Source organism: Acanthopagrus latus, chromosome 3, assembly GCF_904848185.1.
Source record: "Acanthopagrus latus isolate v.2019 chromosome 3, fAcaLat1.1, whole genome shotgun sequence".
NCBI lineage: Eukaryota > Metazoa > Chordata > Actinopteri > Spariformes > Sparidae > Acanthopagrus > Acanthopagrus latus.
The window spans coordinates 780261-808220 of NC_051041.1; the positions used below are offsets into that span (position 1 = coordinate 780261).

Genomic DNA, 27960 nt, shown 5'->3' on the forward strand with positions numbered 1-27960 from the left:
TCCTGGCTGAGGAGGAGAAGTCTGTCTGATAATGTAAGTTAATTAGTAAATGTGATGTTTTTCATTCTCAGAATCTGACAGGCGGCAGGATCAGGCATCTCAACGAAGAATATATTTATGGAGGAACAACAGTTGGCGCACCACAAGGCTCGAGTATCAAATACATGTACATCCAACAACTTTGTGTTGTGGAGACACTGAGAATCAGATTAAAAACATTCTGAAATGGTCTTTAAGACACGTGTTTCAAGGCAAGGTAATGAATGATCATGTGATGCCAGAGTTCTTTATTATAGTGAGAAAAACGCAAAACAATGCATCAAAATTAATTTAATATCATTTATTAGTCAGCATTTCTTCTTTTTAACACATTTTAAATCATCAGGCTTCATGTCCATGTAGTGTTTTAGGGCAGATGAGCGCTGGCTGTGTCATTACTCTGTGAGTACACGTGTAACTTCTGACCCTTGACAACAATATTTATGAACATGAGAATGTAGATTTTGGTCTCTGAACCATAATTCGAGGTTCAACTTCCTTCAGCTTCCTTCACGTTGGTGCAGCTGGATATACTTAAGGTCCTGTCTGGTTCTGGTCCACCACAGTCCTCTCCATCACCTCCTGTCTCCATCTGATCAGTCTGTATTTGATGAAGCTGTGAGGACTCAGGTTTCTCTTCATCATCTTCTTCCTCCTTCTCAGCCACAGGAGGGAATGTGAACTTGGTGATATCAGCCTCCTCCAGAGCTTGAAGCTTTTCTCTCTCCGGGTCAGTCCATAGTTCGTGAGGCTGTGAGGACTCAACACCACACTTGTGTCTTTTGAGTTGAGCGGACCAGGTGAATCTTTTGTCACAAACTCTGCAGATGTAGGGTTTCTCCCCTGTGTGGGCCCTCATGTGTAACTGTAAATATCGATACCACGAGAAACATTTATTACAAACCGGACAGCTGAAGGGTTTCTCTCCTGTGTGAGTTCTCATGTGAGCCTGTAAATATGTGTACCGTGAAAAGCATTTACCGCAGAGGGAGCAGCTGTGTGGTTTCTCTCCTGTGTGAGTTCTCCAGTGGTAGTCCAGACCGGCTTTCTGAGTGAACCTCTTACTGCACAGAGAGCAGCTGAACGGTTTCTCTCCAGTGTGAATTCTCATGTGTATCTTCAACGCTGCGTTTCCGCAAAATGTTTTGGCACATTCAGAGCAGCTGAACTGTTTCTTCACAGTGAGACATCCTGAGTCACTCTCAAGGACTTTATTATTCTTCAGAGATTTTAAGCCTGTGTGAGGTCGTCTAGTCTCTTTCAAGTCATTGTGCTCAGGTTCAAATGAGTCCTCAGCTTTGTCAAAAATCTTAGGTTGTAAATATCCATCTGGATCTGAGGTCCTGTCTGGTTCTGGTGCTCCACAGTCCTCTCCATCAGTTTCTGTCTCCATCTGTTCAGTTTGTCTTTGGTAAAGCTGTGAGGTCTGAGGTTCCTCTTCATCATCTTCTTCACTCTTCACAGGGACAGGACTGAATGTGAACTTAGTGATATCAGCCTCCTCCAGCCCTGGAAGCTGCTCTCCCTCCTGACGGGTCCAGAGTTCCTCCTGTTCCTCTTTAATGTGTGGCAGCTCTGGTGGGTCCTGCTGGTCCAGACTGGAGCTCCTCTCCTGCTGCTCAAGAGGATGGTCTTCTTTATTCAACAGCTTCTGGACATCTGTGGAGAAAAGACAATAAACCACCAAGGAGTCAATGATAAATCAGCCCAGCATCGGCACGACCTTCAGCTGACCCTAAAGTATCCCAAAGATGCTGCAAGCATGAAGTTAGCCTTGAGCTATGACTGGAGCGCTGCTTGTCTTAGTCTTGATTTGTTCACGTAATCTTCACTAAAATGAGCTGAACTTGCAGCTCCTGCCTGCAGTGTACTCATAGTTACAGATATCTGCCACTGAACCACTTTGAAACGGCAGATAACTTCTCAGGCAAGTTCTGTAGTTATTAGAAGTGTGTTCATGGCTTTTAAATGGATGTACGTTCACTTATTCAATTAGCTGAGCTTGACTTTTAAATTAAATTTAGCTTATTTAACTAAGGACTTATGAGTTTTTCCAGAGGGGAAAATATATAGTTTCTCTTTCTGGAAACGTGCCAGGTTCAAAACAATAATTTTGAATGGAAAACCTTCCGTCACCTCGCTGTCATACAATGTATCTAAAACACTCACCACGTGATGTCAGCAGAGACTGCGGGGCCTCAGGTGGGGCCCTGGGATTAGGCCAACCTGTTGACACGAGAAAGAGGAAACATTACATTCATTGATTCAATTTAGCATGTTTTTAATCGACTCGAAGTGATAGTTGGGCTGTTTTGAAGTGGGGCTGCATGAGGTGCTATATTCATCCTCCGGCTGCCGACACTGAGGAAGAGACGCCGCTGGGTGTCTCTGGAGTGAATGTCTGTCCAACATCCAACTTCAAACTAAACCTTTAATAGTTTCACTTGTATTTGACTAAATTCCACTTCAGTGGAAGTTTATCCTTATCATTTTACCCTCAGCCTCATACAGCAACAAACCCTTGATGTTGAGCATAAAACACTGTTAACTTGATGGAACAGATATGATTCTGTGGAGGCGACATTTTTTTTACTGTTCGAGGATGTAAGAATCACTGCAGCCCAAAATACAGTGAGGATGAAAAAAAAAGTGTTTTATTCATTTCCATGTAAAACGTCAAAGCCACAGGGAGCCAGACAGCTGTAAACTGTCACTCAAGTGTCACCATAAAAAGGTACATGCTGATGTAAGTGTGACAGTCAGTAAACACTGTGATGGCTGAAGTTACCGTAAAGTTGAGAATACAACCCCTCCCCCCTTTTTTAGATAAACCTTTATTTAAAGAGAGTTCAGTTAATCCAACAGCAGCACTGACAATCAAATTAAAGTGACAGAGGACATCAAACACAGACACTACAAATAAATGTGTGTACAAAACAAGTACGATACAGTTACAAGAGACATATAGATACATATATAGATTAAAGCTGCAAGCAGCCAAGAGCAGGCCCTCACAGTCCACACATGTCAGGCTGTGCCACGTAGACGTATTCAGGGCAAGACCCTCTACGTGTTTGAGCAATTTTGAGTAGATGGCAAATTGTATGTGGAAATTATAATGAGTTGATGGTTTTATGGCGAAGCATCAAAATGGACTGCGCCACCAAATGTGACGTAGGTGAAGTTTGTGATAATTTCAGTCCTTTCTGTCTTTCATGTCATTCGGACAGACCAATGAGGAGACAAAATGTACAGGAAGTTGTTATCTCATAACTTGAGTATTGTTTGGATGATCATAATTCTTTTAAGAAATTTTTGTCTGGAGAGTCCACAGATGCTGTGTGCAAAGTTTCGAGGAAATCGGTGCAATTACCTGGGGGGGGAGAAAAAGTAGGTTTGTGACATTTTGCAAATTTGTGAAAAACAACGGTAAGCAGAAATGGGCGTGGCCTATATCACACGATTCAGCACAAATCAGTGAACCTGTGGATACAAGGTCTTTGAATATGTGACAAAGTATATGTGAGTTACAAGCCAAAACGCACTTTCCTTGATTATAGCGCCGCCTAGTGGTGGAAATCGAGGACCACAATAGATTGTGAAATTTTTGGGCAGGTGTGACGTATATTCCAAGTTTGGTGAGTTTTGGGGTGTGTGCAGGCAGAGAAAAATTATCATTTGAAAAACAATAGGGACCAACAGATCGAGACCTGCTCAGGCCCTAATTAATATAGTTATCAATAGTCAGAGGTTTCAGGGTAAAAGGTTCAAAATTACTCACATGCATTACATTTAATGTTACTCGTTACCTTAAGTGATGTAGGGAGATAAACTCAGAATTTGTGAACCGATGTGGTGAAATTCTATTTGTGAATAAAGATGATTTAACATATACTGTAGTTCTATCGTTGATCCTGACTGCATTGATATCATCTGTATTACTACAGTAACAAACACTGTATTTAAGGTGAAGCGTGTGGAAGAAGATAGTGAGTAAAAAAAAAGAAGAAGTAAACGGAACCGACCTGTTCTGTGTAACTGGACCTGAGGCTTCAGAACAGCGTCCAGTAGTTTCCGGTGTCGACACAGTTCCTCCTCGTACTCTGCTATCGTTCTTTCAAACAGCTCAAATATCTCTTCAGCAGCCGCAGTTAGTCGCTGCTTCACAACAACTCTCAGCGTTTGGACTTTAGACATTTTCACTGACTCACACGAACTCCGTCACAAACACCGTCTGCTCTCCATCACACACTAGCCACTCTGTTCACAGCTAGCATGCTAAGCTAACGTGTGTAGCTTTGTAGGCTACCAGGAGATACGTCAGAGAGGAAACATCCAGAACGCACGTCAGCATAAAGTCCAGTTGCACACGGTGATCGGAACACAGAAGTTCTGGTGGAGCAGCGCTGTTCGGCTGAAACACACTCTGTGAACACAACGGCGAAGATCCGTGTCAGCAGGACGCCATCTTGGCTAAAAGTGTCAAGTCAACGGCAGTAAACAATACATCACTTCCGGTGTAGGTTAGTTGCGAAACGTCAAAATAAAAGTCCAAGTGTCAAAATTGCAGGCTGAGTGAAAACTACACATGCAGCAACACAGTTTCTCAAAGAATAGGAGAAATAAATTAACCGTTAATTCAGTATATTAACACACAAGCAGCATTCCCAGATCATCAGGGGTAAAATTATTTATTATTAATTTGGGGAAATGTATCTTGCATTACTAATAAGCACAACACAAAAACAAAAAAATACATAACATACAGAAAACAAATTTAAACATGACTTAATGTGACCAGACGCCATCTTGTACCAAATTAGCATTACATTGTGCAGAGCAGGTTTTTAACAAATGATGCATTTACGTTTAACCAAATTAATATTGACAGAGATTAGTCATATTCCCTGATCCGTGTGAAAACATTCTATTAACGAAAACTTTATCAATCCAAATCTAAAATACTATGAATGCTGATCATGTTACAGACAACACATATATTCATTTATTTGTCAATAAGTGAATTTAAAGCACAATAACATGAGACATATAATTAAGATTATCATTGATTGTTTACAGAACTGTCTCTTGTTTCTCCTCCTGAAGAATAAGAAGGTACAGATGCAGGCACCCAGGTGGTGAGAGGGTGTCGTGGTCGTGTTTCTTTAAGTTCACACTTCTTTGTAAATCCTGGGCCAAGCATGAACATCTGACACTCTTCATCTTCTTCATCCTGTGGCGCACCATTCTTGGCATTGTTTGATGTCACCAGAAAAATGTTTTTTGAGCTTCTATGTGACTTTTAGAGAGCGTTCTGAAGACAACCATGCCGGGGATGAATTTCCTCAGGTCATTTTCCACACATCCCACTTTTACAACAGCACAGTCGTCTGGTTCATCGAAGTGAGTTAAAGAAAGTTTTTATTGTGACAAGCTCCTTGATGTGGAGCGGTTTATTTGAAGTGCTGTGTTAGATGTCCCTTTTACATGAATCTTTACTCACAAGCACGGCAACTAAGTGGCTTCTCCCGTGTGGAGTTTTAAATGTCGTCTCAGGTTGAACTTCACGGCAAATCCTTTACCACACACTGAACAACTAAATGTTTTCTCCCCTGTGTGGACAGCAGAGTGCAGCCTCAGGCTGTCCTTCCGTGTAAATTCTTTCCTACAAACTGAGCAACTAAATGGTTTCTTCCCTGTGTGGACAACAGAGTGCAGCCTCAGGCTGTCCTTCCGCGTGAATCTTTTCCTACAAACTGAACAACAATATGGTTTCTCCCCTGTGTGGACAGCCAAGTGCCGTCTCCAAAGTTGCTTTTTGGCAAATTTCTCACCACAAACAGAACAGCTAAATGGTTTCTCCCCCGTATGGATCCTCATATGTCTCACAAGATGTATTTTCCATTGAAAAGATTTTTTACACTCTGAGCAGCTGAATGGTTTTTCTTCTGCATGAAGTCTGTTATGATCTGTTAATGAGTTCTTCCAGCGGTATCTTTTACCACAAACTAAGCAACCAAATGGTCTCACTCCTGTTTGGATTTCATCATCTTCCAGCCGATGTTCACTGTGGCCTGAGGTTGCAGCACATTCAGATGGGATAACTGATATTGCTCCAGGATTACAGTCCACATCTCCAATAGGTGCTTCATCGTGTTGCCATCGATGTTTCCTGGTGTCCTCCCAGTCCCAACTGTCATCAGACTCAGGTTCAGAGGAGTGTGACGTCTTGCCATCATCAGCTGGTTGTAAATTACTATCTGTACTTAAGTTCCAGGCTGGTTCTGGTCCTCCACAGTCCTCTCCATCATGTTTGGTGTTCAAACGCTCTCCATCTCTGATCTCTTCAGTTTTGATTTGGTGAAGTTGTGAGGACTGAGGTTTCTCTTCATCATCTTCTTCACTCTTCACAGGGACAGGAGTGAATGTGAACTTGATATCAGCCTCCTCCAGCCCTGGAAGCTGCTCTCCCTCCTGACGGGTCCAGAGTTCCTCCTGTTCCTCTTTAATGTGTGGCAGCTCTGGTTGGTCCTGCTGGTCCAGACTGGAGCTCCACTTCACCTCTTCTTTAATCACCAACAGCTGCGGAAATTCTGTGGAGTCATGAAATACATAAACACATTTTTAGAAAACTACACATTTCAGGTGAATTAAAATCAAAGTTTGGATGCTTTTGGTTGCAGAGAATTTATGGCTGAATTATTAATAACACAACTGTGTGAGAAAAGTTTTTACACAAAGTACCATCCATCATTTGACTATGAATATAATGTAATATTCTGCGCAAAAACACAAAAATCAATCTTGTTGAGGAGGCAGGTGTGGGTCTATGAAACACATCATCTCTGGGAAAATAATTATAATTGCAGGCAAAAGATAAGTAGAATCAGACTATGCTCGGGAACTGAAAGTTAGATTAGAGGCACAAAGATGATGACGGTATAAATAATCGTTTATTCAATCATCTCCTGACGATAATAGACAACAAAGCACAATGAACGGCACTACAGAGAAGACACTGAACAGCGAGCAGTGTAAATGCTTTAAGCCAGTGTGACCAGGTTAAGCTGTAAATGAGTGTGAGCTGGTTCACATCACTGCTTCTCTTCTTTACCTCTCCTCTCATAACCCAAATTTTCACTTGTCCTAAATTCTTACTTACAAATAAATAATGTCTGTTATCAGGTTGAGGTTCAAAGATTTGAAAGTGTGGTACTTTCAGCTCCTGAATGATATTTAACAACATATATGCATTCACAGGATGTCACACATTTGAGAACATTGATTAACATGATTAATTCAAATCTAAAATACTATGAACGTTAATCATGTTAAAAAACTCTACTTATATGAATTTCTTCGTACAATGGTAAATTTAAAGCACAATAACATGAAACTGAAAATTAAGATTATCGTTGATTGTTTACAGAACTGTCTCTTGTTTCTCTTCCTGAAGATACAGATGCAGGCACCCTGGTCATAAGAGGTGCCGTAGTTCTGCTCCTTTGTTCTTTAAGTTCACACTTCTTTGTAAATCCTGGGCCATGCACTTTGTTTTTCTTCATCCTGTGGCGCACTATTCTTGGCATTATTTACTGTCACTCAAAAAGTGTTTGCTGAACTGCTAAGTGACTTTCAGACAGCGTTCTGAAGACACTTGAGCTGGGAATGAATTTCCTCAGGTCAGTTTCTGTATATCCTCTCTTTGCAACAGCACAGCAGTCAAGATAATCGGTGCAAGTTAGGATAAGGTTTTATTGTGATAATCTTCTTTATGCAGGGCGGTAGTTGTTTATTTTGCTTATTAATACTGCAGCTAAATGGCTTCTGCCGTGTGGACAGTCGAGTGTCGTCTCAGGTTGTACTTTAATGCAAATTCTTTACCACACACCGAACAACTAAAGGGTTTTTCCCCTGTGTGGACAGCAGAGTGTCGTCTCAGGCTTTGTGGTAATGTGAACCCTAAACCACAAACTGAACAATTAAATGGTTTCTCCACTGTGTGAAGTGTTGAGTGCCGTCTCAGACTTTGCTTTAGTGCAAATCGTTCATCACAAACACTGCAACTAAACGGCTTCTCCCTAGTGTGGATAGTCACATGTTTTCTTAGAGAACAATTATATCGAAATTCTTTCCCACAAACTGAGCAACTGTATGGTTTCTCCCCTGTGTGAACAGTTTCATGTCTTTTCAAAGCTCCCTGTTGCGTGAAACTTTTTTCACAAACTGAGCAGCTAAATGGTTTCTCCCCTGTGTGGATTCTCATGTGCGTTACAAGATTTAATTTCCATTCAAATGTTTTTTCACAAACTGAGCAACTGAAACTTTTTCCTTCTGAATGAATTTTCATATGAGTCTGTAAGGAGTCCTTTGAATGGTATCTTTTATCACAAACTGAACAGCTAAATGGCTTCTCGCCTGTGTGGATTCTCATGTGTGTAACAAGATTTAATTGCCACTGAAATGTTTTTTGACAAACTGAGCAGTGGAAGCGTTTTCCTTCTGAATGAAGTCTCATATGATGCCTTAAGGAATCCTTTGAATGGTATATTTTATCACACACTGAGCAACTAAGTGGTTTTTCTCCAGCTTGGATTCCTTTGAATTTCTGTAGATGTCCCTTGTGGCCAAAGGCTGCAGCAGATTCAGAGGTGCTATAAGTTTTTCCAGGATGAAAATCCACATCACTTACAGGTACTTCATTGTTGTGAGGCTTTAAACTCAACTGAGGTTCCCTGGTCTCCTCCCAATCACAACTGTCATCAGTCTCAGATTCAGAGGAGTGTGACGTCTCATTGTGAGTAGCTGGTTGAAAATTACTACCTGGATTAAAGTTCCTGGCTGGTTCTGGTCCCCCACAGTCCTCTCCATCAGATTCTGTTTGCCAAGGCTCTCCATCCCTGAACTCTTCAGTTTTGATTTGGTGAAGCTGTGAGGACTGAGGTTCCTCTTCATCATCTTCTTCACTCTTCACAGGGACAGGAGTGAATGTGAACTTGATGATATCAGCCTCCTCCAGCCCTGGAAGCTGCTCTCCCTCCTGACGGGTCCAGAGTTCCTCCTGTTCCTCTTTAATGTGTGGCAGCCCTGGTGGGTCGTCCTGGTCCAGACTGGAGCTCCACTTCACCTCTTCTTTAATCACCAACAGGTGCTGAAATTCTGTGGAGAGTCACGAAATACATACACAAAGTTTAGGAAATAGTACATTTCCATTGACGTTAAAACTGACACCAATACTTTCTAAATGTTTGGAGAAATGTTGCAAATGTTTTTATTCAAAAGATAGATATGCCTAATGAGACAACTTCCTGAACGGAAAAAAACACAACATAAACAGTTTGAACTAGTCTGGATGAGTGGGGAGATGAAATCAACTCAGGTTTTTGAAATATTCAGGAAGAACTGGAGTTGAAACTGATCCGAAAGTGACCCAATTATAGGAAACTGGTAAAACGACTTCAGGGGCAGTTGGCAGATGATTGTTAAGAAACAAATAACTTCATTTGGATAACAGAAATAACACATCTTTTGTAGTTCCATTTTTTTGGGGAAAAAAATAAACTGAGCAGTAGGGGTGTCACGATTTTGATTTTTTATTGAAATCGATTGAAAATTACGTCATTGTCTTGAGCATCGAAATCAAAGAGAGGATCGATGATCACCCCCCAGGGAGGTGTGCAAAGCTACGCACGCACGCTACGCAAATTACGCACATTGTAGCCGACGCCGCTAGTTAGCTAACCTGCAGATCATGACACCATGGCAAGTGCAGAAAAAGGAGCAACGGCACCGGAGCTTGAAGCAGCTCCTGCTTCTCTTAAATCACCAGTATGAAAGTATTTTGCGTTCCCGGTGTGTAAGATATGCTATGTGCGTGTACCATACCCGGCCACGGGAAACACTACAAACATGGCAGGACACATTCACCGGCATCACAAGGATGTAGATTTGACAACTGGGAAAACACCATCACTGGTCCAGCCAACTATTCCATCCTCGTCTGCAATAAAACTTCCACAGACCTCAGCTCACGCAAAAGCTATAACTAACGGTATAGGGCTATTTATAGCAGCAGACCTGCAGCCTTATTCGGTGGTGGAAAACACTGGATTTAAACATTTAAGATAAAGATAACAACATATCTTTGATAAAGAAAAAAACTTGAAAGAACAATGTAAAAATGACAGTTGTCATTCTCAGGGGACAAAAAAGTCCAAACTACTTATTTTTTTATGTTCGACTGTTAGGATATAGTTTGTTAAGGCTCTCATTGTTCCATGACTCTGGACATGACTGTTATACTTTTTATTTATTTATTTTGTTTTGTAGCACATTTGTTGCCAGGCATCCTCTGTGACATCCCATTTTTGTTATTATTATTGTTATGTTTGTCTTTGTTGTTTTCCACTTGACTGAGAACAAGATTGTTACCTTTATATTGTAAATAAATTATTTAAATTTGACCGTTAGTGCCTAATGTGATACATTATGGAAATTGATGAATAAAACTAATGATCGTAGACTAGAATAGTCTGAAAATGGCACAGGCCTCTGTGCTGTAAGAAAAAGAAAAAAATCGGGAATCGAATCGAATCGTGACCCTAAAATCGAAAATCACATTGAATTGAGGATTTGGAGAATCGTGACACTCCTAATCATCACAGGTTTGATCGCTGCCTTGTTGTTGCCGCTTTGGTTACTTAGTTGGTTTAGTGGTTTTAAATCTCTATGCTGTGGGACCAGAACTAATGGTGCGTTTAGTTGTGCTCTCACAGAATGGGAGAAGTGAGCTTTCAAACCTGGGGGGACTGCGGCAACCAGACTCTAACTACTGGACTCTATGGTTGGTGCATGTTGCTTTGATAGTGTGTGGACGTCTTATAAAAGACACCAAACATGAGCACATGATTTTGCTGCCAACACCGGCAGCTCAACCTTTGTTCAAGGGAAATCCGGAAGTGTTTTCATGCTGAATCAGCTGATTGAGCTCGAGATGAACACAAACATTCTCGTGAAGTATTTCAAACCCTCTCATTGAAACTCACAACCATCAGAGGCGTCCATACCTGCTCTGTGTACCGGGACTTCAGGCTCGGTGACCCCGTCCAGCAGTTCGTGTTGTTCCTCCTCCTCCTCGGGCGGGTGAATGGTCTCTGCCGCTGCAGCTCGTAGCTTTTGGACTTCAGACATTTTTAGAAATCCAGAAACTTCAATTCAGAAACTTTTCCTGCGGAGACACAAACCGTTAAAAACAGATGTGTCGCTCTGATGTGCGCAGTGTTGCTGGATTAGACTCGGGTCCGTCTATTTCCAGGCAGCAAGCTAAGTTAACTTCGCAAACCTCGTAGGACACCAGGAGCTCATTCAGATGTAAAATAAAACAAAATAAAAGGTCTCTTTAGACACATCAATCGGGACATCTGAACAGTCTGGGTCCGAGAAGAATCCCCTTAATGTCTATGGAAGTTACTCTGACCAGCAGTATGTAGCCGAGTCCCGTCTCCGTCTAATTCCTGTTAGCATGCTGCGCTAACTTCCTTTTCCCAACATGAAATGAGTCCGGAGCGAAACTTGATGGAAATATAAAATATCCTACAGGAACAATTTTGTACTCAGGCTCTGGTGGTTCACTCCGCTTCTGTCTCATGGCAACGCGAAACGAGGAAAAACCATCTTGTCCACCATTAGAGTTGGAGCCGGAATCACTTCCGGTAACACTTCTTCTTCTGTTGGTTTAATGGCGGGTTTACAACCGCTTGAGACACATACCGCCACCTGCTGTATCAGAGTATGTAGTGCAAGACACTGTCCCTGGAATACTTTACATCAGAGTAAATAATATCTTTAAATGTGAGCATTAGAGATAGTAATATTCTTTTTAGAGCAACATAAAGCGTTACTAATAATGATCCAGTAATATATTACCAAAGTTAGGTCACGTAACTCGTAACAATCCATGTTACCAATCAAAGTGAAGTGTTTATTGTTGTTTTTTTTATTAAAGACCCATTCACACCAACATGACTGTATTAATATAGACTCTATGTTTTGAATACAGTAACAACTCAGGACACAGCATCACTTGAAGCAGTTGTTTGCACTGCGTGGGTATTTCACAACATGAAAAACATGGACGAGTCGATTCTCCAGTCAGCGCCCGGAGAACCAGATTCAGTATGTTGTACATTGTATGAATGTATGTGATCAATAAAGATTCTTCTGGAGCAGCAGGTGCGCCTGCATCAGACGACAGGTGAAGTCCAACCCATTCACTGTCGCTAGACGAGGGAAGATCACACAGGAGCAAACAGCCGAATGTCACCGGGATGTCGTTTATTCTGAGAAGGACAGTTTGTTTTGGTCAACGACTACAATAGCATCAGCTGCTAATTTAAAGGTAGTAGTATGAACTTTCAGTGAGCTGACAGTGACAGTGACATATTTTCTGCTGCTTACGTTTGCTGATATTCTTAAAGCTGCTGTAAGTTTGCTCGTCGTGCTAACTTCCTGTCTGTGGTGCAGTTAGCGCTCCCATCTCTCCTCTCTACGTCACTGTGACTTCTTCCTTTTTGTCGAGGCAACTCACTTTCATCTCTTCACCTGTTTGTTAGTGTACGCCGTCTATGGAAGTGCTAGAATTGGTTGCTCTCTCTGTTCCACCACTGGCAGTGTGATGGATCAACAGGATCCTGCTCTGTGTGTTCATCAGGGAAGAAAATCTGTGATCTATTTTTACTGCCTGAGCAGGGTGAGGAGAGACATGAATCACTGAACAAACCCTCTATAACAGTGATTACTGTCAGAGTACAGAGCTTTTTAAACACTTATTTTAATAAAATATATTACTTACAGCAGATTTAACTGTCTGGTAATGACCACAACCTGTATAACTTATTATTTCTTAATTTTTGTCTACACTTTTTGCACTTTATCATAGAGACTAGTATCAGAAGAATATCAATAAATATCAGTATCGATGTCAGCAACAATAAAATCCCATTAATGCCCATTCATGATTACATTTCATACTAAAAAGAACAGATCTTGCAAAAATAACACCAAAATAAAAACAGAGCGACCATGCGGCTTCATCAGAGATGAAACAACAGATTCTGTCTGTATCACAGTTTTGATCTGATCACAGTCGAGTCACATCGTCCACTCAGTACTTCAGTCCTCCTGGAAACATTGGATCAACAAGCATCTCTGCAGCTTCATTCACCTCAGCTCCTCTCACAGCACACTTGTGTTGTTTGACGTAATAAAGCCGAGTGAATCTTTTATTGCAAACGCTGCAGCTGAACGGCTTCTCCCCTGTGTGGACGGACAGGTGTCGCCTCAGTTGGTTGCTTCGTGTAAACTTTTTGTCACAGACTAAACAGCTGAACGGTCTCTCCCCGGTGTGGATCCTCATGTGCTGGGACAAATTGCTTCTGTCGCTGAAACTTGTTTTACAAACCGAGCAGGTGAAAGGTTTCTCTCCTGTGTGAACTCGGATGTGTGAGGTCAAGTTTGAGCTCCGTGAGAATCTCATACCGCAGATGGAGCAGCTGAAGGGTTTCTCCCCTGTGTGGATTCTCATGTGCCTCACGACATTGATTCTCACTTTAAAAGCCTTTTTGCACACCGGGCAGCTGAAGTGATTTGAATCTGGCTCTTGTCCCTTATAGTCAGAGCTTGTAGCACATTCAGAGGAGCTGAATGATGTTGTGTTATATTCCACATCACTTACAGGTGCAGCATTGTTTCGTAGAGGATATAAACCTGACTGACGTTCACAACTGTCATCAGTCTCCGGTTCAGAGAAGTGTGAAGTCTCGTCATGAGTGGCTGGTTGTAAATTACAGTTCCAGGCTGGTTCTGGTCCTCCACAGAACTCTCCATCAGCTTCTGTTTTCAAATGCTCGTCGTCTCTGATCGCTTCAGTCTGTCTGTGATGCAGCTGTGAGGACTGAGGTTCCTCTTCATCATGTTCTTCACTCTTCACAGGGACAGGACTGAAGGTGAACTTGATATCAGCCTCCTCCAGCCCTGGAAGCTGCTCTCCCTCCTGATTGGTCCAGAGTTCCTCCTGTTCCTCTTTAATGTGTGGGGGTTCTGGTTCCTCCTGGTCCAGACTGGAGCTCCTCTCCTGCTGCTCAGGAGGATCCTCTTCTTCACTCTCCAACAGCTGCTGGACGTCTGTGAAGAAGAAAGAAACTGTTAAACTACTGACATCACGACTTCCTTACATGTATACAGAAATGTTTGTTATAACGTATTCTAAAGTCATTCAAACTACGTAAGTTTATCGTGCAGTCTGCATTCCCTCAGAGAAGAAATGTCATTGAATGGTTGTGACCAGGCCACTGTGTGTCCAGGCTCATTGACACTGGGCCAGTTGTTTTTATTTTAAAGCATTCTTGCAGTCTCTCAGTGTTGTGACAACTGTGGCGTTTCATTGATTGACCATCAATCTGTGGTTGGAGAATATTTCTCTTTGTCTTTCCACAATTTTCTCACAGCCTCTGACTTCCAAAAATAAAAATAAAGTCAGGAGGGAAGAAAGCAGCGGTGACAGTGTGTCACCCAATATCTAACAAAGAAAGGTAGTTTAACAGTCTGGGATTGGTGTAAATTAACCTGTTAGCTTAATGAAATAATCTACTTTTACATTCTGACATTAGTTCACATCTTCACAGAGACTTCTGAGTGTCTAAAAATAGAAATGATTGAATCCTATTCAGTGATAAAAAGTCAAATGCTGTAGTTAGAAGATAGTGTAACTCATATTAATCAATAAATGAAATCAAAATAAAAGTGTCTCAGTCTGTAATAAAGTGACAGCCAGTGTTAAATCAATACATCATCATCTTTATTTAAACAGGGAAGGTATTGATATAAAATCAATACAATACAAACTGGACCGACAGCGATCAACAGGGCGACAGATTTCAAACAGATTCCAGGTGTTTCAAAAGATTTTAATGATCAGCACTATCAAAATCCTCAAGACAATATCTTTATAGAATAAATCTCAATCAAGCAGGCCGATTAAATTACTTTAAAAGAAGAGCCAGATTAAAATTAAATGGTGGTGCAAAGAGGACGTTCACATTCCTGATGCAACGTTGACTTTTTTCTCCACTTTGGTATTTTGATTTCACAGTTGAAAAAGAAATTAAAAAAACAATGCACAGCATTTGTTATTCCATGATTTGGACATAAATAATGAGAAAACAAATACAAGTTAACTAATGAATGGGCTAATTAGTCTACTAACAAAATCCTCACAGGGCCTCCAGCTGAATAGGTCTGCTTTAAAGGTAACACAGAAAATCTAACGGCTGTTTGTGTCTGATCAAAGTTTGTCTAAAAACTGTCCACTAAACACTAAACACAGGAGTGTTGTATGAGCAGCATGAAACACTTTCACACCAAGTGTATATGACGGGGCAGAGGCTCTTGAAAGCTTCATCTCAGCTGAAAGGAAAAAGTACAACTTCTTTTAGAGTCTCTGTCTCAGTTTTTAAGTGACCTGTGTTGTACCGAGTCTTGACCTCAGTTTCATTCACTCGTGCCGCTCTCACCAACACACTTGTGATTGTTCATCTGAAAGCGCTGAGTGAATCCTTTACCACAAATAGTGCAACTAAAGGGTTTCTCCCCCGTGTGGAGAGTCAGGTGTCGTCTCAGGTGCGTCTTCTGCCCAAATGTTTTACCACAAACTGAACAGCTGAACGGTTTCTCCCCCGTGTGGGTTCTCATGTGTTGGACCAGATTGTTTCTGCGGCTGAATCTCGTTTTACACACTGAGCAGGCGAAAGGTTTTTCTCCGGTGTGAACTTTCAAGTGTGCATTCAGATTTGAGCGTTGTGCAAATCTTGTACCACAAACTGAGCAGCTGAATTGTTTCCCCTCTGTGTGAAGTCTCATATGGATTATAAAGGATTTCTTCCTGGGGTATTTTTTACCACAAATTGAGCAACTAAATATTTTAGATCCTGTTTGGAATCCACTGAGATCCTGCAGACGCCTCTTGTGGCCACAGTTTGCAGCACGTTGAGACGAGCTGTTGGATTTTTTCCCAGCCTTATGTTCCACATCACTCACGGTTACGTAATCGTTTTGTGGAAGATTCAAACCGGATGGATGTTTCCTGGTTTCCCCCCAATCACAACTGTCATCAGACTCAGGTTTAGAGGACTGTGCTGTTGTGTCATGAGTATCTGGATCAAAGTCACTGGCTGGTTCTGGTCCTCCACAGTCCTCTCCATCAGCTTCTGTTTTTGCAGCGCTGTTCTCTTCAGTTTCTCTTTGATGAAGCTGTTTGTTCTCTTCATCATCTTCTTCAGGCTTCACAGGGACTGGAAGCTGCTCTCTGTCCTGACGGGTCCACAGTTCCTCCTGTTCCTCTTTAATGTGTGGCAGCTCTGGTGGTTCCTCCTGGTCCAGACTGGAGCTCCTCTCCTGCTGCTCAGGAGGAACCGCTTCTTTACTCACCAACAACAGCTGGATGTCTGCAGAGAAGAAAATAAGGCATACACATTACAGAAAATGGTAATTTTCTGATAAAGGTGGGAGGAATTATTTGGTACCTCGTTTAGCATTTCAGATCATGCATCAATCCAGATAATCTTACTGTGCAAACTTGTGTTTCTAAGACTACCAGACAGTAAAACTCTTTGCAAACAAGCAGACAAATATCACGATGTGGAGCGAATTCCTGTCACTAACATTAGCTAAGTAATGGGTTAGCAACCTGTCGCTACGGTTGCTGCAGTGATGCTAACATGCAAGGAGGAGGAATAAAATTCACAGAGCCAGAACAAACGACACAGTAAGCTGAATGTCTGAATGTAAGGTTACCTGACAGACAGCCAACAATCATAAACATCACACTAGCAGAACATAGCAACACTACCGTTACCTACCTATCGCGCAGAAACCGAACAACCACCACATCCGTCTTCATGATGACAGCCTCACCGATCTTCACCCTTCCCTGATCATGAACCTTTTTAATTTTTGCCCTGCTGATCTTCAGCTGTTCCTCAGTCTCCTTCTTCTCTACACAAGACTAACCGTCTCTCTCTCCCCATATCCCATCGCATCTGAATATTGGGGAATTCTTGTAGGGAACTCCTTTAAACAAGCACTCTCAGTGTGTGCTGAGTATGTTGGAGAGTTTTTGGTCTAGAGAGCGCAAATGTCATCCAGATGGTGAAACTCACTGAGCTGGTAACGGCGATAACAGTTAATAATCCAGCGGTTTTGGTCTGAATGCAGCATAAAAACGATCAGACAATATTTTCTATATGCACATATATAAATAAACACACATTTTTTGTGATGATCCTTCAAATATGGTAATTACGTACGTACGAAATTTATATCAGAAATGAACTAAAACATCCTCATTCCTGTTATTTTTCAAGCTGTCCTGTCAATTAAGTTATGAAAAGGCCAAAAATAACTACATAAATAAATAAACTGAAACAGTAAACATAAATTGTCCAATTAATCTTTTACTGATTTAAGTTCTTTCAAAACAATGATTTCATATTGGCACATATTGGAATACACATACATGACTATGATGTATTTCTGACAGGTCGATATTAAGGTCAAACTTTATTAATGACATATGGAAGAAGCATCTTAAATGAATGAGGCGAACACACTTTGATATAACACCGTGAAAAGGAGAAATTAAGCTGTAAAGGCGAGTCAGAAGTTATTGTAATCAAATGTTGTGATTGGTTTTACATTTGTGTCTTTTGGAAGAATCTTCCTGTTCCCACCAGAAGAATCAAGACGCACTGAAGCGGTTCTGACTCAGCTGGTGAACCTGGTTAATGTTTCTGAGAAGAGGAAGATCTCAATAAACAAACTCTCTTTGATTTAACGACGGAATAAACAAACTGACCTTAAAGGACAACACAATGTATGCTGTATTATACTTTATTACGTGTGGCGGACCCTGCCACCTTACTAGATTCAAACTGTGAACAGCTGGTTTATTCACTTATGGAGAAAAACATTTAGATCTGCGTTTGTGTTATAACCTCATTAATATTGTCAATAGTTCTGAGTTTGAATTTCTTCTCCAAAGCTACAGACTGCCCCTTTAAATGTTTGTGTGTCAGTCTGATTGTGGTTTTATTTAAGCTCCAGAGACTTATTGCCGTTATCTGCCTCACAGTGTCTGTTGTGAATGTGACAGTAATGAAGTAATAAAGTGTAAAGTGAGAATAACAAGTAAACAGAACCGACCTGTTCTGTGTAACTGGACCTGAGGCTGGAAAACAGCGTCCAGTAGTTTCCGGTGTCGACACAGTTCCTCCTCGTACTCTGCTATCGTTCTTTCAAACAGCTCAAATATCTCTTCAGCAGCCGCAGTTAGTCGCTGCTTCACAACAACTCTCAGCGTTTGGACTTTAGACATTGTTACTCAGCAGGTTTGTTCTCCACAAAAACAGCTGGTCCCACTGATGTGCGCTGTCGGGTCCGTCTATTTCCTGGTAGCAAGCTAAGTTAGCTTCTTTAGCTCGATAGGACTCCAGGAGATGATTCAGATGCTTCACATGTTAAAATAAACGGGACATCACCGGGTCTCTTCAGACAGGTTCATGTGAACATGTCGGGTCCGTGAAGAATACAGTCTGGTCTCTACTGCAGCAACTCCGACTAACACTGCCTCCGACTATTTCCTGCTAGCATGCTACGCTAACGTCTGCTGGCTCGACTTTTAGCTTCTTCTCCACTAAAGCGGTCTTTGAGTTTGAGATGAAACATCCCAAAAGTTCACATGAAGTCCAGTTCAACACGTCGATCCAAACAGGTTCCGGTGGCTCCCTCGAATTTTATGTCAGATTTGCGAAGCTGAACACGGAACAGATTAGCGTGTTAGCCACTGTCAGTGGCGGCGCTTCCGGTACGACTTCTTTGCTGATTTTCAAAATAAAAGTGACAAATTTCTACAAATGTGTCATTTTATTGAGAAACAAATGGAAAAATATAAATGTCACAAACGACAGTAAAGATAAACAGTATTGGAGCAGAATATCAACAAAATATAATTACTGTTTATTATGATTAATGTGTTATTACTGGTACATTAACATGCAGGCAGCATCATGATGTTATAGTGCTGAGCTGACTGAACAATAATCTGCTTTCAGTGAGCTGAAGGACAGAACGATGTTTTCAATCACACACACACCTCTAAAGTTTTATTTCTGGTATCTAATTAAAAATTATAAAGACCTATTTAAGGGTAAGTTTGATCTTTTTGTAACACTCAAATCTAAGATAGAGAAGTCAAAATCCACAGAATAAATAAAACATTTAAAAAAGAAGTGTTTTGACGTTCAGAGGAATTAAATCTGAGACTTCAGCAGTTTGACTTAGATGGATCAAGTGGGGATTTACCAAAGTTACAGTTGTTTTTACACAAAGTCATTTATATTTACTGACATGTTTTGTTACTGATCCGTGGTGGAGGGAAACGTTTGCGGTCATCACTTGTTGAATCAAAAGAAACTATAATAACAACCTAAAAACCTCTTATTTAAAAAAGAACATACATACATTGTATTGAGAGGGGCTTAAAAAAATCTGAACCTGTGCTGTAAAGACAATTGTGTATATCCGAAACTCAGACCACAATGTAGTATTTACGTAATTATGTGTAGTGCAGTGAATTAAAATATAATTTAACAATTTAGATATATTTTAGATGAAGACACATGAAAACAACATGCAGAGTTCCTGGAACAAACAAAACAATGCAGACACATTCAAAATAGAATCAAATGATGTTTCATCATTGATGAAAATATGAAGCACAACTGATTTTGAGTCTGTATGACAGTTATGAACTGGTCCCCGCCAAGCTGTTTCCCTCCACACTTCTATCCTGCTGGAAACATTTGACTCCACAAGAGTCTCTGCAGTTTCATTTATTTCTGCTGCGCTCACAACAGACTTGTGTTTTTCAACTCAGTAGTGTCTCCTGTGTGGACGCCCATGTGTCGTCTCAGAGACCCATGTTGTGTGAATCTTTGACCACAAACTGAACAACTGAATGGTTTCTCCTCTGTGTGGACAATCAGGTGTTGTCTCATATGCGCCTTTCTTGTAAACGTTTTGCCACAAACTGAACAACCAAACGGTTTCTCTCCAGTGTGGACTCTCATGTGTTTGATTAAAGTGCTGCTGTTACAGAAACCTTTATTACAAACTGAGCAGGTGAAAGGTTTCTCTCCTGTATGAACTCTTAGGTGTGAGGTCAAAGTTGACCTCTGTGCAAATCCTGTACCACAGAAGGCACAACTGAAGGGTTTCTCCCCCGTGTGGATTCTCATGTGCGACTCAAGTCCTGCTCTCCATGCAAAAGTCTTTTTACAAACTGGGCAGCTGAAATGTTTTCCTTCTGAGTGAAGTCTCATGTGACCCTTTAAAGAGTGATTCCCGGCATATCTTTTACCACAAACCGAACAACTGAATGGCTTCGCTCCTGTTTGGATTTCATCTTGTTTCTGCAGGTGTCCCATGTGGTCAAAGCTTGAAGAACATTCAGCAGAGATAACAGATTGTATTTCAGTATTACAGTCCGTACCACTGCCAGATAACTCATTGTTTTGCTGAGGGATTAAACCTGGCTGAGGCTCCCTGGTCTCCCCCCAGTCACTGCTGTCATCAGACTCTGTTTCAGACAAGTGTAACGTCTTGTCATGACTTTTTGGATTAAAGTTGCTGACAGGTTCTGGTTCTCGACAGTCCTCTCCATCAGCTTCTGTTTTCAAATGATTATCATCTTCTTCACTCTTCACAGGGACAGGACTGAAGGTGACCTTGATATCAGCCTCCTCCAGCCCTGGAAGCTGCTCTCCCTCCTGACGGGTCCAGAGTTCCTCCTGTTCCTCTTTAATGTGTGGGGGTTCTGGTTCCTCCTGGTCCAGACTGGAGCTCCACTCCTGCTGCTCAGGAGGATCCTCTTCTTCACTCTCCAACAGCTGCTGGACGTCTGTGGACAAGAAAGAATAGTAAATATGTGTCACATACGTGTTACATCTGTAACTTCCTGTTAAACCACAGACACAACTATGCTCTGAACTATGTGGAATATGTTTAGAAGTTGTTCAAACTTAAACAGATGACGAGCATATTCAGCATTTCATTAGAACAGAAAACTCATAAGAATGACAGTGATCAAGGCGGCTGTGAGTCCATAGTCATGTTCTTTTTCAAATAAACCTCTCAGCTGAAGACGTAAAAACGTTTTACTGCTTTAAAACATGAAGAAGCCCAATGTTAAGTAGGAGATTCTTAGTGATAAGCTGACTATCATCATAGACATTGGATCAGAATGCAGGAAATAGCCCAGAAAATTAAAATGTTTATTTTCTCAAAAGTCAAGTAATTCATGTACAAAAACTGGAGCCCGAAAACCGTCATGAATCTGAAAAACACAGCAAGGCTGCAAAGCTCCTGTTGACAAGGCAGAAAGTTTTGAAGGCGACAAAGTCCTGTAGTGTGGTCGAGGAATAATACACGTTTCTGTTGATTCTTTAATTCATCATCTGACTGTATGTGCTCAAACTGTCTACATGACAATTAGGTCATTGGGTCATTTCATACCAACTCACCTCAGGCCTCTCAGCTCACATCACCAGTTCACCTGACAAAATTCATGTTGAAACATCTATCAAAATTATGGGACGTTGTCAAGTCATACAGCTTTACAACAAATACTGCTTAAGTTGTGAATGTTCTGAGTCTGGCCATAAATGGTGAAAAATGGGCTTAAAAGGTATCAGACAGATACAGAACTTGAGGTCAACACAATGCAAATGCAAAAATGGAACAAGTTTGAAGTGTCGATTTGACCTCCAAATTCCCCAGATCTCGATCCAGTCGAGCATCTGTGGAATGTGCTGGACAAACAAGTCTAATCCATGGAGGCCCGACCTCGTAACTTACAGGACTTAGAGGATCTGCTGCTCACATCTTGGTGCCAGATACCACAGCACACCTTCACGGTCCAGTGGAATCCATCTTGGAAATGATCCTCAGGCTCTCGTTGATGTTCGGGACAAATTTAAACCCAGTTCAGTGAATAAGAGATTTGTGAGGTCAGAATACTCAGAATTGGAGTTCAGCTTTAAAATTTTACAATGTCTTGTGAATGTAATAGAAGTTTCAGCATTAATTGTTTCAAGAAAATCCCTGAGCTGAACCAGGAAAAGTTCTGGATTTCAGGTGAATTTGCAGGAATGACCCCATTTTATCACCAATCCCCACCACAGTACAGCCCATAGAGTTCTCCACTGCATGTCTTCATTTCTTGATCTAACATTGTTGTGAGGCAGCTCATGTCAGTTTCAGTGTAAAGTGAGAATAACAAGTAAACAGAACCGACCTGTTCTGTGTAACTGGACCTGAGGCTCGGTAACAGCGTCCAGTAGTTTCCGGTGTCGACACAGTTCCTCCTCGTACTCTGCTATCGTTCTTTCAAACAGCTCAAATATCTCTTCAGCAGCCGCAGTTAGTCGCTGCTTCACAACAACTCTCAGCGTTTGGACTTTAGACATTTTCACTGACTCACACGAACTTTCCCTCCAGAAACACTCCGTTAAAAACTGTCTGCTCACTCTGATGTGCGCTGTGTTTACAGTCCGCTCGGCTCCGTCTATTTCCAGGGAGCAAATTAAGCTAACTCCATTAGCTTCGTGCTACAGCAGCAGATAATTCAGATGTCTCCTCGGACAGATTCATCTGAACATTTAGAGTCGGTGAGTAACACAGCTCGGTCTCCATTGAAGCCACTCAGACTGCATTATGACCAATTTCCGTCTCCGTCTATTTCCTGCCAGCGAGCTCCACTAACGTCCTTTAGCTTAGCCTTTATCTTCTTCTGGACTAAAGAGCTCGATGAGTTTGAGGTGAAACATCCCAAACGTTCACACAGAGTCCACATAAACAAGTTCTCTCACACAGATTCTGGTGTTTCACTCTTATCTTACCGTAACTCGCATGAACTCTACAACAGGGAGAAAGTTAGCATGTCGGTCACGGTAAGTACAATCGCTTCCGGTCCAATTTATTATATTTCCAAAATAAAAGTGAACAGTCTTTATTCTGTTCTTATCGTCTACGCTTTTAATTCGAACGTGTATCTATTTGTGTTTATGTCTGCCTCAGTTCTGCTGCATTTCAATAAAAGATTGTCTTATTTTCACTTTTCTTGACTCAAATATCTTTCGGGCAGCAGAATTTGACACTGTGGATGTTGATTCATGTGTTTCGTATATAATTTGATTATTATTACTGATACACTGACATACAAGCAGTGCTGGATGAATAAATGACTTTATTTTGATCCAAAAATTAAAACAGCAATTAAAAAACACACAATACAAAAGTAACAATGCCCAAAAGGAGTAAAACTCATATCTCTTCTCCTTTCCCAAATTCCTTCTTTCAACTCTATTTGAACAAATGTATTTATAACTAATATACAAACAACTATCCCCAGTTTATTTGCCACCAAGTTAAACCAATGAAGAACAATTCCGGTTAATTTACGATCCAAATATCCACCCCAAAGATACCCTTACATCATCCTCGTACCTGCCAAAAATATATTTTTTGTATAGTTTTTAAAGTGGTTTATATTTGTGCTTTGTTTCAACTCATCACTCGACCAGTTCCACAAGTCCATCCCATACACAGACATGTAGTTAGTAGTTGACCGCGTTGGATATACATTTAACAACTTCATGTACTCTTTAGGATGGTTTAATCTGTTAAATCTGTGTCCGAGATCAGGTGTGAAACAGTAAAGTGAGGTGTGTTCTAGTCTTAAGAGAAAGTGTGCCAGACTTATCACACTGCATGTGAATTCAGTGAAGACCAACAACCATTCTGAAGGTATTAAAGTGAGACAATGCTCCCCTCCAGTGGAAATCAGGTAGAACATCATTACACCAGAATAAATGAGGCTTTCCAGTAATAGTTGAGTATTGTGCCAAATGTTCTCATATTATAGAGAATAAATAGACTAAGACTAAACTATACTCCATGCACTATAAGATTTATACTGGGTGGATATGTCCTAGAAATTACTATGGGAGTTTTTGCCCCAACAAAACAACTGCAAAAAAAAAAACAAAAAAAAAAAACAAAAAACCAACAACAATCCACGATTCTCAGAATGAAGAAAAGCAAACGGAGTGTTAGATTATTTAAATAACTTAAAATCACAAAATACACAAACTATAAAACATAATAGTTATACAATGATGACGTGGAAGCACCTTCACTTAAAAGACTTATCTTTAGGAAATACTGTTCAAAATCAAAATATATGTTCAAAATTATGCTTGTAATGCTATTTTTACAGCAATCAAGGAAAGGAAGAAATATTTCTCATAAAAAGGCATTCAGCTCATTGTAACAGTATATAGAACAGACTCATCAGAAACATCACTTAATACTGTGCTTTTATTACACAGCTACCTACTCATTTATCACTATTTGTACTTTTGTTATATAAAATTACAGTATGATGTTGGCAATTCCATACTAATTTTTGAGTCTGTGTCATGTTTTTTACTGCTCATTGTTGAGCCAAGTCTCTGCTCTGTATTTTAATCCTGCTGGACACATTTACAGTAATCTCTGCAGGATCTATTACTGCTGCTGCTCTGACCAACAAGCAAACAGAGTGAATCTTTAATCACAAACTCTGTGACTCAGTGTTTTCTCGCCCCTCGTGGACACTCCTGTGTCGCCTCAGAGTTATATCTTGTGCAAATCTTTTCCCACAAGTGGAACAACTAAATGGTTTCTCCCCAGTATGTATTCTCATGTGTGCAGTCAGATTCTGTCTGAGACGAAAGCTTGTGTTACAAACTGAGCACGTGTGAGGTTTTTCTCCTGTATGAAGTCTTAAGTGTGACGTCAAACTTGAGTTCTGTGTGAATGTTTTACCACAGACAGAACAACTGAAGGGTTTCTCCCCTGTGTGGATTCTCATGTGCATCACAACATCGCTTTTCCAGTGAAATGTTTTGTCACAAAATGAACAACTCAAGGGTTTCTCCCCAGTGTGGTTAATCAAGTGTTTTCTCATTTGTCCCTTTTGCGCAAACTTTTTACCACAAACTGGACAACTAAACGGTTTCTCCCCGGTGTGGACTCTCATGTGTTTGGACAAAGTGCTACTGTCACCAAAACTCTTCTCACAGATGGAGCAGGTGAAGGGCTTTTCACCTGTATGAACTCTCAGGTGTAGGGTCAAATTTGAGCGTCTTGCAAATCCTGTCCCGCAGATGGAACAACTGAAGGGTTTCTCCCCTGTGTGGGTTCTCATGTGTGACACAACATCTCTTCTCCACTGAAAAGTTTTATTACAAACTGAGCAGCTGAAATGTTTTTCCTTTGAATGAAGTCTCATGTGAGACTTTAAGGAGCTCTTGAAGTGGTAACTTTTATGACAAATTGAGCAGCTAAGCTGTTTTAGTTCTGTTGGGATTTCATTGTGTTTCTGCAGAAGTCCCTTGCGTTCAAAGCTTGTAGCACATTCAGAGAAGTTCATTGATGTTTCTCTAGTGTAACTCTCCATTTCACTTTCAGTTACTTCATTGTTCTGCACAGGGTTTGAACCTGTCTGAGGCTCCGTGGTTTCTTCCCAATCATAACTGTCATCAGTCTCAGGTTCAGAGAATTGTGACATCTCGTCATCAGTAACTGGCTGTAAATATCCATCTGGATTAAAGTTCCTGGCTGGTTCTGTTCCTCCATAGTCCTCTCCATCAGCTTCTGTTTTCAAATGTTCTGTGTCTCTGATTGGTTCAGTTTGTCTTTGGTGAAGCTGTGAGGACTGAGGTTCCTCTTCATCATCTTCTTCACTCTTCACAGTAACAGGACTGAATGTGACCTTGATATCAGCCTCCTCCAGCCCTGGAAGCTGCTCTCCCTCCTGACGGGTCCAGAGTTCCTCCTGTTCCTCTTTAATGTGTGGCAGCTCTGGTGGGTCCTGCTGGTCCAGAATGGAGCTCCACTCCTGCTGCTCAGGAGGATCCTCTTCTTCATTCATCGTCACCGGCTGAGTGTCTGCTGAGAAAAGGGAAATATACGCAAATGTTGGAAAACAATTAAACCACTGACAACACTCTTGATGTCTGAAGTAATGTTTCACATTTTGTATGACATGTTCGGTATTCAGTAAACCTCAGAAAAACTGTACTGTACTAGGGCATTTGTTCTATTTATTTAACACGAATCCTGATTGACTGGGTATAAAGAAGGGGTTAACTTTAAAGAAAAAAAAGTATTTTGAACAGTAAAATCCCTTTAACTTGAACTGTAATTCAACTGACAACAAACACATAATATGTCAAAAAGGTATCATGGGCTTGCCAGTGACACTGAGACTGTTTACGTGGCCACAGAAAACTGATAACTGGGAATAATCTACTTTGACGTGTCAATGCTATAATGGAAAAAAACAGATTTCCATGATTCAGTGAATTAGTTGGACTTCTTCCCAAGTACATGATATAAAACTGTCGTGCTGTGTTTCTTCAAAACACCCTGTCAACATAATGTTGATCATCGCAGCGACTCTGCTGGTCAGAATCGTCCTTATGTGGGATTTGTTGGGTTTGCAAAACGTGCAAAATAATGCTCTCCTCCTTCGTAGTATCCATATGAACAGAAAACACATCCGATTATGTTTAACAACATCCAGTTTCTTTAATAGAACTAAGGGAGAAACCGGATCAACAGTATACATGCACAGAATAAAACAGAATATTGAGCAAAAAAACTAGGTGTGTTTATCAGATTTTTCATAATTTGATAACAGCTTTTATCCAATGAAGTCTAACAAATTATGAACACATGAGCACTTGAATAATCTGGTAACTCCATGAAACACATAATGATCAGTTCATTAGTGCCTGTAAACATGCTCAGTGTCAGCTCTGGGCTCTGACAGGTGTCTTCATAACAAGAGCTGCAGTTTGCTGTCATTTGGAGTCACTGGGTCACATGACGTGGAAGCTATTGGAAAGACATTACCCACCCAAGAGGGTCACAAACCTGTTCTGTGTAACTGGTCCTCAGTGTGACAAACAGCGTCCAGTAGTTTCCGGTGTCGACACAGTTCCTCCTCGTACTCTGCTATCGTTCTTTCAAACAGCTCGAATATCTCTTCAGCAGCCGCAGTTAGTCGCTGCTTCACAACAACTCTCAGCGTTTGGACTTTAGGCATCTTTTGCTCCAGATTGTCCTCCAGATGAGCTCTATGGTGAGCGCTGTCGGATCCGTCTATTTCCTGGTAGAAAGCTAAGCTAACTCCATAAGCATCGGAGAACACCGGGAAATAATTCAGATGTCAAACATGTTCAGATAAAGTGAAGAGTCTATTCAGTCACGTCTACAGAGACATTTCAGGTCCGTGAACAATAGAGTTTGGTCTCCATTACAGATACAGGACTAGCGCTGTTTAACCGACTTCTGTCGCCGTCTATTTCCTGTAAACAAGCTACGCTAACGTCCGTTACCTCAGTCTTTAACTTCTACTTGGCTACAAAGGTCGATGAATTAGAGGTGAAACGTCATAAAGTTCACAACGACTCTTCTCCAACACGTTCAACCACACAGACTCCGGCGTTTCTCTCTGATTTATGTTTTCATAACGAACGTAACCGCAAGAAAACACCGGGACAAGTCTGGTATGCTAGTTACGACGGCTTCCGGTACCACTTCTTTGCTGATTTTCAAAATAAAAGTGATCAGCCATCATTTACACGCCCAACTCTTCTTATTATTTAAAAATGTTGTTTAAATATATAAAGTTTCCCTCTTTATCCGTCATCTTTCTTGTCTTTGTTCTGGATTATTTTATTTTAAATCAAACATCTGTTC

At 41.0% G+C, this 27960-nt stretch overlaps 4 protein-coding genes across 9 annotated transcripts; all 4 read right to left on the bottom strand.

The window, feature by feature from the left end:
- Window positions 1–270: 270 nt before the first annotated feature.
- Window positions 271–4548, bottom strand: LOC119017290 (zinc finger protein 502-like). 2 transcript variants are annotated; one of them, XM_037093917.1, is made up of 4 exons: window positions 4065–4548; window positions 2209–2265; window positions 1021–1698; window positions 716–904 (listed from the first exon to the last, which is right to left on the bottom strand). In XM_037093917.1, exons 1-4 carry the CDS (start codon window positions 4234–4236, stop codon window positions 852–854), a joined length of 960 nt encoding a protein of 319 aa, XP_036949812.1. In that variant the 5' UTR covers window positions 4237–4548; the 3' UTR covers window positions 716–851. The 2 variants fall into 2 exon arrangements, with proteins under 2 accessions (XP_036949811.1, XP_036949812.1); XM_037093916.1 differs by having other exon boundaries at window positions 271–1698; window positions 4065–4547.
- A 163-nt stretch (window positions 4549–4711) lies between these two features.
- On the bottom strand, window positions 4712–11782 carry LOC119017279 (zinc finger protein 436-like). Of its 4 annotated transcripts, none has more exons than XM_037093873.1 (4): window positions 11636–11782; window positions 11106–11266; window positions 8863–9198; window positions 4712–6632 (listed from the first exon to the last, which is right to left on the bottom strand). In XM_037093873.1, the coding sequence occupies exons 2-4, from the start codon at window positions 11227–11229 to the stop codon at window positions 5554–5556; spliced, it is 1539 nt and encodes a 512-aa protein (XP_036949768.1). In that variant the 5' UTR covers window positions 11230–11266; window positions 11636–11782; the 3' UTR covers window positions 4712–5553. The 4 variants fall into 4 exon arrangements, with proteins under 4 accessions (XP_036949768.1, XP_036949767.1, XP_036949766.1 ...); XM_037093872.1 differs by having other exon boundaries at window positions 11516–11773; XM_037093871.1 differs by having other exon boundaries at window positions 11381–11773.
- Window positions 11783–12209: 427 nt separating this feature from the next.
- Window positions 12210–23115, bottom strand: LOC119016998 (zinc finger protein 79-like). Its single transcript, XM_037093396.1, has 4 exons — window positions 22445–23115; window positions 20009–21049; window positions 16381–16538; window positions 12210–14161 (listed from the first exon to the last, which is right to left on the bottom strand). Exons 1-4 carry the CDS (start codon window positions 22614–22616, stop codon window positions 13202–13204), a joined length of 2331 nt encoding a protein of 776 aa, XP_036949291.1. The 5' UTR covers window positions 22617–23115; the 3' UTR covers window positions 12210–13201.
- A 262-nt stretch (window positions 23116–23377) lies between these two features.
- On the bottom strand, window positions 23378–27802 carry LOC119017277 (zinc finger protein 501-like). 2 transcript variants are annotated; one of them, XM_037093868.1, is made up of 2 exons: window positions 27133–27802; window positions 23378–26142 (listed from the first exon to the last, which is right to left on the bottom strand). In XM_037093868.1, exons 1-2 carry the CDS (start codon window positions 27302–27304, stop codon window positions 24764–24766), a joined length of 1551 nt encoding a protein of 516 aa, XP_036949763.1. In that variant the 5' UTR covers window positions 27305–27802; the 3' UTR covers window positions 23378–24763. The 2 variants fall into 2 exon arrangements, with proteins under 2 accessions (XP_036949763.1, XP_036949762.1); XM_037093867.1 differs by having other exon boundaries at window positions 23378–26145.
- Window positions 27803–27960: the final 158 nt, after the last annotated feature.

Excerpts from the sequence above, each read along its gene's own strand:
- LOC119017290 (XM_037093916.1), bottom strand. The coding sequence starts at position 4,236 with ATGTCTAAAGTCCAAACGCTGAGAGTTGTTGTGAAGCAGCGACTAACT. Across the intron at positions 2,266-4,064 it reads GGTCCAGTTACACAGAACAG|GTTGGCCTAATCCCAGGGCC; the intron begins GTCGGTTCCGTT and ends TCGTGTCAACAG. Across the intron at positions 1,699-2,208 it reads GTCTCTGCTGACATCACGTG|ATGTCCAGAAGCTGTTGAAT; the intron begins GTGAGTGTTTTA and ends TTTTCTCCACAG.
- LOC119017279 (XM_037093873.1), bottom strand. The coding sequence starts at position 11,229 with ATGTCTGAAGTCCAAAAGCTACGAGCTGCAGCGGCAGAGACCATTCAC. Across the intron at positions 9,199-11,105 it reads AGTCCCGGTACACAGAGCAG|AATTTCAGCACCTGTTGGTG; the intron begins GTATGGACGCCT and ends GACTCTCCACAG. Across the intron at positions 6,633-8,862 it reads AGCCAGGAACTTTAATCCAG|AATTTCCGCAGCTGTTGGTG; the intron begins GTAGTAATTTTC and ends ATGACTCCACAG.
- LOC119016998 (XM_037093396.1), bottom strand. The coding sequence starts at position 22,616 with ATGTCTAAAGTCCAAACGCTGAGAGTTGTTGTGAAGCAGCGACTAACT. Across the intron at positions 16,539-20,008 it reads TACTGAGTTGAAAAACACAA|ACATCCAGCTGTTGTTGGTG; the intron begins GTCTGTTGTGAG and ends TCTTCTCTGCAG. Across the intron at positions 14,162-16,380 it reads GAGAGCAGCTTCCAGTCCCT|TCCAGTCTGGACCAGGAGGA; the intron begins GTGAAGCCTGAA and ends CAGGAGAGGAGC.
- LOC119017277 (XM_037093867.1), bottom strand. The coding sequence starts at position 27,304 with ATGCCTAAAGTCCAAACGCTGAGAGTTGTTGTGAAGCAGCGACTAACT. Across the intron at positions 26,146-27,132 it reads GGACCAGTTACACAGAACAG|CAGACACTCAGCCGGTGACG; the intron begins GTTTGTGACCCT and ends CCCTTTTCTCAG.